Source organism: Oncorhynchus mykiss, chromosome 13, assembly GCF_057628025.1.
Source record: "Oncorhynchus mykiss isolate SJ-2025 chromosome 13, ASM5762802v1, whole genome shotgun sequence".
NCBI classification, from domain to species: Eukaryota; Metazoa; Chordata; class Actinopteri; order Salmoniformes; family Salmonidae; genus Oncorhynchus; species Oncorhynchus mykiss.
The window spans coordinates 63,182,919-63,196,476 of NC_143034.1; the positions used below are offsets into that span (position 1 = coordinate 63,182,919).

The 13,558-nt window shown below is 50.5% G+C and overlaps 1 protein-coding gene across 3 annotated transcripts in view; it reads left to right on the forward strand.

Moving 5' to 3' along the window:
- Positions 1–13,558, forward strand: part of LOC110539030 (centrosomal protein of 112 kDa) — a 230,858-nt gene that overhangs the window by 112,133 nt on the left and 105,167 nt on the right. For all 3 annotated transcript variants that reach the window (XR_016486041.1, XM_090197093.1, XM_090197094.1), the window contains one exon: positions 3,766–3,996. Coding sequence is in view for 2 of the 3 variants with exons in the window: in XM_090197093.1 (XP_090053219.1) it covers positions 3,766–3,996 (231 nt within the window). In the remaining variant the exon portion in view is untranslated. The remainder of the gene's footprint in view (positions 1–3,765; positions 3,997–13,558) is intronic.

Genomic DNA, 13,558 nt, shown 5'->3' on the forward strand with positions numbered 1-13,558 from the left:
GTCTGTGGGGAGAGAGGGGAAGGGACAATAGAATGTGTCTGTGGAGAGAGAGGGGAAGGGACAGTAGATGGTGTCTGTGGAGAGAGAGGGGAAGGGACAGTATAATGTGTCTGTGGAGAGAGAGGGGGGAAGGGACAGTAGAATGTGTCTGTGGAGAGAGAGGGGGGAAGGGACAGTAGAATGTGTCTGTGGAGAGAGAGGGGAGAAGGCACAGTACAGGGTGTCTGTAGAGAGAGAGAGGGGAAGGGACAGTAGATGGTGTCTGTGGAGAGAGAGGGGAAGGGACAGTATAATGTGTCTGTGGAGAGAGAGGGGGGAAGGGACAGTAGAGGGTGTCTGTGGAGAGAGAGGGGAAGGGACAGTAGAATGTGTCTGTGGAGAGAGAGGGGAAGGGGCAGTACAGGGTGTCTGTGGAGAGAGAGGGGAAGGTGCAGTACAGGGTGTCTGTGGAGAGAGAGGGGAAGGGGCAGTACAGGGTGTCTGTGGAGAGAGAGGGGAAGGGGCAGTACAGGGTGTCTGTGGAGAGAGAGGGGAAGGGGCAGTACAGGGTGTCTGTGGAGAGAGAGGGGAGAAGGGACAGTACAGGGTGTCTGTGGAGAGAGAGGGGAGAAGGGACAGTAGAGGGTGTCTGTGGAGAGAGAGGGGAAGGGACAGTAGAATGTGTCTGTGGAGAGAGAGGGGAAGGGGCAGTACAGGGTGTCTGTGGAGAGAGAGGGGAAGGTGCAGTACAGGGTGTCTGTGGAGAGAGAGGGGAAGGGGCAGTACAGGGTGTCTGTGGAGAGAGAGGGGAAGGGGCAGTACAGGGTGTCTGTGGAGAGAGAGGGGAAGGGACAGTAGAAAGTTCTCTCTCTTTCTCTCTCTCTGCCTCCCCCTTTTCTCTCTCTTTCTCTCCCTTCTCTCGCTCTCTCTCTCTCTCTGCCTCCCCCTTCTCTTTCTCTCCCTTCTGTCTCTCTCTATGCCTCCCCCTCTCTCTCGCTCTGCCTCCCCCTTCTCTCTCTCTCTGCCCCCATTGTCTCTCTCTGCATCTCCCTTCTCTCTCTCTATCTATCTATCTCCCTCTATCTATATCTCTCTCTCTGCCTCCCCCTTCTTTCTTTCTCTCTCTATATATATCTCACTGTCTCTATCTCTCTCTCTTCCTCTATCTCTCTCTATATCTATCTCTCATCATCTATATCTCTCTCTTCCTCTATCTCTCTCTATATCTATCTCTCATCATCTATATCTCTCTCTCTCTGCCTCCCCCTTCTTTCTTTCTCTCTCTATATCTACCTCTCTGTCTCTCTCTCTCTCTTCCTCTATATCTCTCTATCTCTCTTACTCTATCTATATCTCTCTCTCTCTGCCTCCCCCTTCTTTCTTTCTCTCTCTATATCTATCTCACTGTCTCTATCTCTCTCTTCCTCTATATCTATATCTCTCTCTCTGCCTCCCCCTTCTCTCTTTCTTTCTCTGTCACCCCCTTCTCTCAATCTCTCTCTACCTCCCCCCGCTCTCTCTCCCTCTCTCTCTCTCTCTCTCCCTCTCTCTCTCCCTCTCTCTCTCCCTCTCTCTCTCTCTCTCTCTCTCTCTCTCTCTTTGCCTCCCCCTCTCTCAATCTCTCACATTCCTCCATAATTTCTAGCTCTGTTCACATACATACTACAGGTCAATAATTCCATGCCAGTCCAGAAGCTGCCTAACTGCTTGATAGTTAATGTCTGTTTAAATACGGTTGGCTTGGTCATTAGCATTCCTGTAATGTAATGTGGCTGTAATGCTGCTCTCTCTGGCAGCAATCTGAATCAAAGAGCTGTGCTGGGGCAAAGTCAAAGCTGTAGATCAGTTCAAAGGAAGAGGGGTCAGGAGAGGGGTCAGTCCATCTCTGCACTGCATCCCCTACATAAGCCAGCACACACATCTGCGGGCGGACATACACGCACACACACACACACACACACACATACACATGAAAGCATGCACACACAGGCTTGTACACACACATCTGCAGGCGTGCACACTCGGTAGAACACACAATCCCCATTAAACACACACACAAACCACCGATTGACTTCCAAATGGAGGTCCCTGTCAACTACAGCCCTAAACGTTTCCCTGAGGCCGGGTTGATTTACACACACACACACACACACACACACACACACACACACACACACACACACACACACACACACACACTCCTGCTCTAGTTCTCTGACTAGTCTCTTCTCTGTATTTCCTGAAATGAGACATGGCAGCGGTGCCCATTTTCCTCCTGACTGAGTGACCTTTGATTTAGGCTAATTTCTGTCATTAAATCAGACCGCTGAGCTTAGTGGAATGCCTGCTCTTTGATGTAGGCCCTGCCTGGCCTGTGTGACTCAGATCAGAGGGACGGGTGTGTGTTTTCCCTTCCTGCCGAGCTGGCTGAGCGGGCAGACACTCTGGCATTCCCTGTGCTTGTTGTTGCTCCTCTCCTCTGTATTCCCAGCCCAAACTGGGATTCCCCCGTCCTCACTGTTCCATTCCACGTCATTCTGGAACACTCCCTCACTGTTTTACTTCTGATCCGAGCTTTTAATGTTGAAAGAGTAGGCCAGAGGAGACCGGTGTCATTGACTGACCCTGAGACCGGTGTCATTGACTGACCCTGAGACCGGTGTCATTGACTGACCCTGAGACCGGTGTCATTGACTGACCCTGAGACCGGTGTCATTGACTGACCCTGAGACCGGTGTCATTGACTGACCCTGAGACTGGTGTCATTGACTGACCCTGAGACCGGTGTCATTGACTGACCCTGAGACCGGTGTCATTGACTGACCCTGAGACCGGTGTCATTGACTGACCCTGAGACCGGTGTCATTGACTGACCCTGAGACCGGTGTCATTGACTGACCCTGAGTCCGGTGTCATTGACTGACCCTGAGATCGGTGTCATTGACTGACCCTGGTGTCATTGACTGACCCTGAGACCGGTGTCATTGACTGACCCTGAGACCGGTGTCATTGACTGACCCTGAGACCGGTGTCATTGACTGACCCTGAGTCCGGTGTCATTGACTGACCCTGAGACCGGTGTCATTGACTGACCCTGAGTCCGGTGTCATTGACTGACCCTGAGACCGGTGTCATTGACTGACCCTGAGACCGGTGTCATTGACTGACCCTGAGACCGGTGTCATTGACTGACCCTGAGTCCGGTGTCATTGACTGACCCTGAGACCGGTGTCATTGACTGACCCTGAGACCGGTGTCATTGACTGACCCTGAGACCGGTGTCATTGACTGACCCTGAGACCGGTGTCATTGACTGACCCTGAGACCGGTGTCATTGACTGACCCTGAGACCGGTGTCATTGACTGACCCTGAGACCGGTGTCATTGACTGACCCTGAGACCGGTGTCATTGACTGATCCTGAGACCGGTGTCATTGACTGATCCTGAGACAGGTGTCATTGACTGACCCTGAGATTGGGTGTCATACCCACTTGTGTGTGTATATATGTGTGTGTATATGTGCGTGCATGAGTGTGTGTGCTGCACATTAATTGTTAAGGTTGTGGGCACTAAAAAGTAACTTTTTATATACTCTGTACAATGGATCTGACTAACAGTCGCTAGGAGACGAACAAGCTCAGTGTGACACTTAGTGTTGCAATTGTTCTGCCAATACCACGGCAGGACATAACTTATTATTATTATAACTTATCTCCAAACAGTAGTGTCTTAGTGTGCTACCTCTTTCCTGACGTGAGTGTACCTGTGTATCTCCCTGACCCCAGGTCATCTCTGACCTGGAGGAGCAGGTGTCCTCTCTGAGGGATGAGCTGCAGCAGGCCCACAGCCAGAGGAAGCAGCAGCTGCTGGAGCTGGGGGTGCTCAGGGAGGAGGAGAGGCAGCGCGCGGCCCAGGACCAGGAGGCCTCCCTGGGCAGGCTGAGAGCCGAGATGGACCACATCCGCCTGGAGCTGGAGACGAGCCACAAGGCCGAGAGACAACTGGCCCAGGAGAAGGTGGGTGAGGGGGTCGGGGTTGGGACATAGCACTGCCAGGGGAGAAGGGAAGCAAGAGAGAGCCCAGGATAAGGTGGGTGATGGGATGGGTGGGCTAGGGACATAGCACCGCCAGGGGAGAAGGGGAGAGAGAGAGAGCCCAGGATAAGGTGGGTGATGGGATGGGTTGGCTAGGGACATAGCACTGCCAGGGGAGAAGGGAAGAGAGAGAGAGCCTAGGATAAGGTGGGTGATGGGATGGGTGGGCTAGGGACATAGCACCGCCAGGGGAGAAGGGGAGAGAGAGAGCCCAGGATAAGGTGGGTGATGGGATGGGTGGGCTAGGGACATAGCACTGCCAGGGGAGAAGGGAAGAGAGAGAGAGCCCAGGATAAGGTGGGTGATGGGATGGGTGGGCTAGGGACATAGCCCCGCCACAAGTCAATGACATCCTCCCTCTTCTCCTCCATTTCCACCCCCTTTCCACCCTCCCTTTCATCGTCTCCCACCCCTCCATGGCACTCCCAGTAGAGAAGAACAGGGTACAGAGGTGGGGTAGTATACATATGAGGAATCAGTCATGCTCCAGTATACCAGATGTGTCCTGTTATTGGTATGTAGGACATAACAGAGTGCTTATCAGATGGAAGCTTTTAACACTAGGTCTGCTGGGTGTCCATGGACCTCCCCTTTAAGCTAATGAGCAGTCATTCTGACTGCAACATTCTAACAGTAGAATTGATATATTTCATATATGCTATAGCAAAAATAATACTGTGGTTGTGTTTATGAAGGCCTTGGCTAACATTACAATATGAGTTGTATTTGATTTCAAATAACACAATAGCATTTTCATTAGTTTATGTTACTGTAGGCTATATGTAAAAACAAAAACACCGAAATTCAAGTGGTCAATCAATTTTATTTGTGGAGTACCTTTGTTACAACTATGAAAGAGAAAGCATATGCTTTGGATCAGGGTAACAGCTTTTTTTATAACAGCAATAAAAATATATATTTTTACCCCAACCACCAAGAAGCACGGTCAAAATATTTATTTTGTTTCTTACCCCCTTTTTCTCCCCAATTTCGTGGTATCCAATTAGTAGTGGTTACTGTCTTGTCTCATCGCTGCAACTCCCGTACGGACTCGGGAGAGGCGAAGGTCGAGAGCCATGCGTCCTCCGATACACAACCCAACCAAGCCACACTGCTTCTTGACACAACGCACATCCAACCCGGAAGCCAGCCGCACCAATGTGTCGGAGGAAACACCGTACACCTAGCGACCTGGTCAGCGTGCACTGCGCCCGGCCCGCCACAGGAGTCGCTAGAGCGCGATGAGACAAGGATATCCCTGCCGGCCAAACCCTCCCTAACCCAGACGACGCTGGGCCAATTGTGCGTCTGCGGCAGAGCCTGGGCTCGAACCCGGAGTCTCTTGTGGCACTGCGATGCAGTCTGCGATGCAGTCTGCGATGCAGTGCCTTAGACCACTGCGCCACCCGGGAGGAAAATGACAACATTTTTGTAACTTTCACATGCTTAACACAACATTTGTTTGGTTGTAGTACATAATAGTATCCTGTTTTCTCTTGATTGTGTCCCGTTGTCTTGTCATTCTTCAGGACAGTTGTCACGGCTGTGCAGGTGCCTTATTTTGCGCAGAGGGAGGGAGCTCCCGCCTCACTTTGATCATGGTGCCGGCCAGACTTGTTTTCTTTGTAAACAACTTGTTGACCAATGACAGTGGAGTGAAGAAATAGTCCATGGAGACATTGCTCTCCTTGCCAACCTCCGGTTCCACAGGCCTCAAACACCACATTCTCTGACTCTCACGTCTGCTGCCCCATGTGGATCTTTTCCCAGAGATTGAAAGCGGTTCAGCATGTAGAATTACGCACGCTCTCGCTGCAGGACTTGCTCTTGGGAGTGTGGTGTCAAAAAGTCTCTGATACAGGGTACATACCATTTTAAGATTAGGTCCATAATTAGAATGGATGAATACAATGGAATTGCCCACCCTGTTCTTCATTCACAATTGGTGATTACATAATTATGCTTCTTTCACTTCCCCTCACTCATCAACTCACCCATTCTCCCCATCACACTTTACTTAATGTATTTAATCTGTTATATGTGTGAAATTAGTTTCGGTATAGTTCAGGTTAAGTTTTGAGGCAATTGTCGGGGGGATTATCAGCTGGGCACTGCAGTTTCAACTCTCGGAAGGAGTGGAGCAGGCCCTACTGTTGGGAGAAGGAGTGGAGCAGGCCCTACTGTTGGGAGAAGGAGTGGAGCAGGCCCTACTGTTGGGAGAAGGAGTGGAGCAGGCCTTACTGTTGGGAGAAGGAGTGGAGCAGGCCCTACTGTTGGGAGAAGGAGTGGAGCAGGCCCTACTGTTGGGAGAAGGAGTGGAGCAGGCCCTACTGTTGGGAGAAGGAGTGCAGCAGTCCCTACTGTTGGGAGAAGGAGTGGAGCAGGCCCTACTGTTGGGAGAAGGAGTGGAGCTGGCCCTACTGTTGGGAGAAGGAGTGGAGCAGGCCCTACTGTTGGGAGAAGGAGTGGAGCAGGCCCTACTGTTGGGAGAAGGAGTGGAGCAGGCCCTACTGTTGGGAGAAGGAGTGGAGCAGGCCCTACTTTTGGGAGAAGGAACGGAGCAGGCCCTACTGTTGGGAGAAGGAGTGAAGCTGGCCCTACTGTTGGGAGAAGGAGTGGAGCAGGCCCTACTGTTGGGAGAAGGAACGGAGCAGGCCCTACTGTTGGGAGAAGGAGTGAAGCTGGCCCTACTGTTGGGAGAAGGAGTGGAGCTGGCCCTACTGTTGGGAGAAGGAGTGGAGCTGGCCCTACTGTTGGGAGAAGGAGTGGAGCTGGCCCTACTGTTGGGAGAAGGAATGACATCATCTAACTGACTGAGTGACTGACATCATCTGACTGACTTCATCTGAATGACATCATCTAACTGAATGAGTAACTGACATCATCTAACTGAATGAGTAACTGACATCATCTGACTGACTTCATCTGACTTACATCATCTGATGGAGTGACTGACATCATCTGACTGACTGACATCATCTGACTGACTTAATCTGACTGACTGACTGAGTAACTGACATTATCTGACTGACGTCATTTGACTGACTGAAATCATTTGACTGACTGACTGACATCATTTGACTGACTGGCATCAACCGACTGACGTGACTGACATCATCTCACTGACTGACTATCTAAGGAGACCTTTCAGAACCTGTGTGACAGGCAGGGTTTAATAATGCTACAGATTTAACCAGCCACCCCAACAGGTTAGCCTCCCATTTGTATTCTAGTCAAGAGTGAACTGTGTAGTTTCAGAGGTGCATGGAGAGAGGAGGGGTTAGTGTGATACACCTTCAGTAGATGCATCATTCCCCCTGCTCTGACCTACAGTATCTTGGTGGACCAGACAGGTTCAAGTCCCCTCCATCACTCCTCCTTTCTCTGTCAAAATCAATTGATCACATACACAGTTTACAGCAGGTATTTTTTTTTAACATTTTATTTTTAATTTCACCTTTATTTAACCAGGTAGGCCAGTTGAGAACAAGTTCTCATTTACAACTGCGACGTGGCCAAGATAAAGCATAGCAGTGTGAACAGACAACAACACAGAGTTACACAGGGAGTAAACAATAAACAAGTCAATAACACAGTAGAAGAAAGAGTCTATATACATTGTGTGCAAAAGGCATGAGGAGGTAGGCGAATAATTACAATTTAGCAGATTAACACTGGAGTGATAAATGATCAGATGAACATGTGCAAGTAGAGATACTGGTGTGCAAAAGAGCAGAAAAGTAAATAAATAAAAACAGTATGGGGATGAGGTAGGTAAATTGGGTGGGCTATTTACAGATGGACTATGTACAGCTGCAGCGATCGGCTATAAAAGGTGCAGCAGAATACTTATGCGCTAGCTCCCTCAACAGTGCAGTACATGAATCAATAATAATAACAATGAAAAGAGTCAAGTCAATAATAACACGTAGTAGAAGAGGTAGTAATAATGGACTGGATGTCTAGTAGCCCCTCCCAGCCCCTGTTCATTATGTCCAGTAGCCCCTCCCAGCCCCTGTTCATTATGTCCAGTAGCCCCTCCCAGCCCCTGTTCATTATGTCCAGTAGCCCCTCCCAGCCCCTGTTCATTATGTCCAGTAGCCCCTCCCAGCCCCTGTTCATTATGTCCAGTAGCCCCTCCCAGCCCCTGTTCATTATGCCCAGTAGCCCCTCCCAGCCCCTGTTCATTATGTCCAGTAGCCCCTCCCAGCCCCTGTTCATTATGTCCAGTAGCCCCTCCCAGCCCCTGTTCATTATGTCCAGTAGCCCCTCCCAGCCCCTGTTCATTATGTCCAGTAGCCCCTCCCAGCCCCTGTTCATTATGTCCAGTAGCCCCTCCCAGCCCCTGTTCATTATGTCCAGTAGCCCCTCCCAGCCCCTGTTCATTATGTCCAGTAGCCCCTCCCAGCCCCTGTTCATTATGTCCAGTAGCCCCTCCCAGCCCCTGTTCATTATGCCCAGTAGCCCCTCCCAGCCCCTGTTCATTATGTCCAGTAGCCCCTCCCAGCCCCTGTTCATTATGTCCAGTAGCCCCTCCCAGCCCCTGTTCATTATGTCCAGTAGCCCCTCCCAGCCCCTGTTGATTATGTCCAGTAGCCCCTCCCAGCCCCTGTTCATTATGTCCAGTAGCCCCTCCCAGCCCCTGTTCATTATGTCTAGTAGCCCCTCCCAGCCCCTGTTCATTATGTCCAGTAGCCCCTCCCAGCCCCTGTTCATTATGTCCAGTAGCCCCTCCCAGCCCCTGTTCATTATGTCCAGTAGCCCCTCCCAGCCCCATGTTCATTATGTCCAGTAGCCCCTCCCAGCCCCTGTTCATTATGTTTAGTAGCCCCTCCCAGCCCCTGTTCATTATGTCCAGTAGCCCCTCCCAGCCCCATGTTCATTATGTCCAGTAGCCCCTCCCAGCCCCTGTTCATTATGTCTAGTAGCCCCTCCCAGCCCCTGTTCATTATGTCCAGTAGCCCCTCCCAGCCCCTGTTCATTATGTCCAGTAGCCCCTCCCAGCCCCTGTTCATTATGTCTAGTAGCCCCTCCCAGCCCCTGTTCATTATGTCCAGTAGCCCCTCCCAGCCCCATGTTCATTATGTCCAGTAGCCCCTCCCAGCCCCTGTTCATTATGTCTAGTAGCCCCTCCCAGCCCCTGTTCATTATGTCCAGTAGCCCCTCCCAGCCCCATGTTCATTATGTCCAGTAGCCCCTCCCAGCCCCTGTTCATTATGTCTAGTAGCCCCTCCCAGCCCCTGTTCATTATGTCCAGTAGCCCCTCCCAGCCCCTGTTCATTATGTCCAGTAGCCCCTCCCAGCCCCTGTTCATTATGTCTAGTAGCCCCTCCCAGCCCCTGTTCATTATGTCCAGTAGCCCCTCCCAGCCCCATGTTCATTATGTCCAGTAGCCCCTCCCCGCCCCTGTTCATTATGTCTAGTAGCCCCTCCCAGCCCCTGTTCATTATGTCCAGTAGCCCTTCCCAGCCCCTGTTCATTATGTCCAGTAGCCCCTCCCAGCCCCTGTTCATTATGTCCAGTAGCCCCTCCCAGCCCCTGTTCATTATGTCCAGTAGCCCCTCCCAGCCCCTGTTGATTATGTCCAGTAGCCCCTCCCAGCCCCTGTTCATTATGTCCAGTAGCCCCTCCCAGCCCCTGTTCATTATGTCTAGTAGCCCCTCCCAGCCCCTGTTCATTATGTCCAGTAGCCCCTCCCAGCCCCTGTTCATTATGTCCAGTAGCCCCTCCCAGCCCCTGTTCATTATGTCCAGTAGCCCCTCCCAGCCCCTGTTCATTATGTCCAGTAGCCCCTCCCAGCCCCTGTTCATTATGTCCAGTAGCCCCTCCCAGCCCCTGTTCATTATGTCCAGTAGCCCCTCCCAGCCCCTGTTCATTATGTCCAGTAGCCCCTCCCAGCCCCTGTTCATTATGTCCAGTAGCCCCTCCCAGCCCCTGTTCATTATGTCCAGTAGCCCCTCCCAGCCCCTGTTCATTATGTCCAGTAGCCCCTCCCAGCCCCTGTTCATTATGTCCAGTAGCCCCTCCCAGCCCCTGTTCATTAGGTCCAGTAGCCCCTCCCAGCCCCTGTTCATTGTGTCTAGTAGCCCCTCCCAGCCCCTGTTCATTATGCCCAGTAGCCCCTCCCAGCCCCTGTTCATTATGGCCAGTAGCCCCTCCCAGCCCCCGTTCATTATGTCCAGTAGCCCCTCCCAGCCCCTGTTCATTGTGTCTAGTAGCCCCTCCCAGCCCCTGTTCATTGTGCCCAGTAGCCCCTCCCAGCCCCTGTTCATTATGCCCAGTAGCCCCTCCCAGCCCCTGTTCATTATGTCCAGTAGCCCCTCCCAGCCCCTGTTCATTATGTCCAGTAGCCCCTCCCAGCCCCTGTTCATTGTGTCTAGTAGCCACTCCCAGCCCCTGTTCATTGTGTCCAGTAGCCCCTCCCAGCCCCTGTTCATTATGTCCAGTAGCCCCTCCCAGCCCCTGTTCATTATGTCCAGTAGCCCCTCCCAGCCCCTGTTCATTATGTCCAGTAGCCCCTCCCAGCCCCTGTTGATTATGTCCAGTAGCCTCTCCCAGCCCCTGTTTATTATGTCCAGTAGCCCCTCCCAGCCCCTGTTCATTATGTCTAGTAGCCCCTCCCAACCCCTGTTCATTATGTCTAGTAGCCCCTCCCAGCCACTGTTCATTATGTCCAGTAGCCCCTCCCAGCCCCTGTTCATTATGTCCAGTAGCCCCTCCCAGCCCCATGTTCATTATGTCCAGTAGCCCCTCCATTGCACTTAATACAGCCCAGGGCTGGGAAATCACCCATAATCCTGTGCAGGTTGAGAAGGAAGCCCGGGGTAGGTGGTGTTGATCAGAGCCTAATCTTGACCAGGGCCCATCAAAGAGCCTCTATTTCATTAGGCCCCAGCCCAGCTGCACCGCATTAGGCCCGGAATGCAGGGACCGCCAGGGCACCCAGCGCCATTTTGGATCCACATAGAATAGTTAGTATGGGAGAGAATGACAGTTGGTGAGAGAGTGCATGACTTTATAGTATATGAAGTATGAAGGAACGCCTCTTTTCTTGTCTGTTTCTCTTCCCCTCACATAAAACCAATCACACCAGACACGTAAGAGTTGTTTACCAGCCGTAACTCATTTTGACGGTTTTTCTTCCCTCCTATTTTCCATCTGAGACGTCAGGATGATATTATGATGACCTGCAGATGTCAGAGGGTCTGATGTCGAACTGAAATTGTGAGCAGAGTTGAACTAGGTTCATCCACCATCTGCAATGTGATAGATATGTGGCATACTTTTCTTTAAAGAGAACTGATGAGTTTCAGCCCAAAATCCAGTTGGTCCTTTTTAGCTGGAAATGCACACACAGGGTCAGAAGCGAGCTCAAACGTTAGGCGAAAGTTACATAGGAAACTTTTTTCCCCTTTTTATCTGTGATTAAAGTTTGACATAGGAATGATGGGTGAAAAAAATGACAAGTTCCAGCGCTGTTTCATGGCAGTTATTTCATGTGGGATTGAAGTTGGCCAGTTTCAGATCCATATTGACTGGGCAGGCTGTTTTCTGAGCTGAAATGTCTTATTCTTTTGATGCCGAGGCAGAAAACGCTGTCCTTTGCAATCTGCCCCAGCCCGGTCGGTGTTGAAGCCTGAAGCCGGGGCCGGGCGGACTGTTTGAAGGCATCTCCTAGATCCCGGGGTAAAGGCAGGAGAAATCCATTAAATCCATGAATGGATTCTCATCAAAGAAGCGTGTGTTTGAGAGAGAGAGAAAGCTGGGGAATGAAATAATGAGAAACAGTATTTTAGAGGAGATAAGATCACGCATTAAGATTGTTCTAACTCCCCAGAAAGAATAGGAAAGAGAGACATGGGGAGATATTGGAGAACGAGAGAAAGAGTAGTTGGGGGTATTTCACTGTTTGGCTGATATTGAGGTTTACACGTGCAGCCCCAGCCTCCCAATCTCCATCCTCCACAGAGGGGCCTGTGAAGCTTCTGTGTGCCTGATAACGCTGCCTCTGCTCTGGGCTGCTCAGAGGAGGTCTCCTACCTCTCACTTAACCTTATCTGGTTCTCTTATTTACCTCCCTCTATCCCTCCCTCTCTTAACCTCTTCCTCTCTCTTCAAGCCTTCAAGTCATGGCAAAGCAAAGAGTATCAGGGCTTCCTAGAAAGAGCTTGCCTTACCAGAGTTAGGGGCTATGACGATTTTTAGAAAAGGCGAAAGGTGTTTCCGAGAACACACACACACACACACACACACACACACACACACACACACACACACACACACACGCACAGACAGAGACCCTCTCACGACGGAAGCTCTCTCTCTCTCTCTCTCTCTCTCTCTCTCTCTCTCTCTCTCTCTCTCTCTCTCTCTCTCCTTGTCTAGTGTTATGTGTCTCAGTTAAAGCTTCCAATGCATGTTGAATACAATGGCATCCTGCAAACTGCTACTTGCAAAGTCTCAATTTATTTGTCAAGCAAGGTTTTAGTCTGACCCCACAAAGTCAACTCTGGACCTCGAAGCCTTTTCCACTGCATTTTTTCATTGTTCCCCTCCTATCAGGGACTGATTTAGACCTGGAACACCAGGTGTGTGCAATTAATTATCAGGTAGAACAGAAAACAAGCAGACACCGGACCTCGTAGGGTCAGAGTTCTGTACCCATGGTCTAGACTAGGGTTGCACATTTTGGGGAATATTCAGAGGTGGAAACTTTCCGTGGGAATTAACGGGAATATATGAAAATTAATATTAATACCATTTAAATGTAGATGTCTTTTGCATTGGATATATTTACCATATCATATGGAGACAGAAACATAAACCTTTTACCTTATCATAAGTAGACACAATTGCAAATGATTAAATCCTTCCAAAATCATTTTTTTTTAAAACTATTTAGTTACGAATTGAACTTTAATGAAATGAGTTGACTCTTCACATGGGATGATTTCACTGAACAACAAAAGAAAGGGAATATTGAATGATCCCCAATGATCCATGGCATCTCCCAAAAACAGTTTCAACACACGTGTAAAATGATAGTCTAGAAACTAAAGCTTTGGTTGTCTTCGTCTCAGGCTTCCATGTCTTCTCCTTGGACCTCCTCAATGTTCACCTCTTGAACATCAGACTCTGAGGCTTCATCTTCACTGTCACTTTCCAACCTTGTTGAGGATGGCTCGTTGTCAGGCTCAAAAAGCTCAAATTTTCCTGGATGGCCACCAATTTTTCAACCCATGTGTGTGTCTTCCCAAACATGGACCAGATGCGCTCTGAGGCGGCTGATGTTGGTGGGATTTGGAGGATGATGGAGGCAACAGGGGAAAGAGCCTCAGATCCACAAAGTCCGTCCCACCAGGTGGCTGATGAGATATGTTGGCACGACTGCTTGGAAGTGTACTTCGCCAGACTGCCAAGAACCTTGACCTCATCCAGGCCAAGGTTGCGAGACACGGTAGTGATGACACCATAGGCCTTGTTG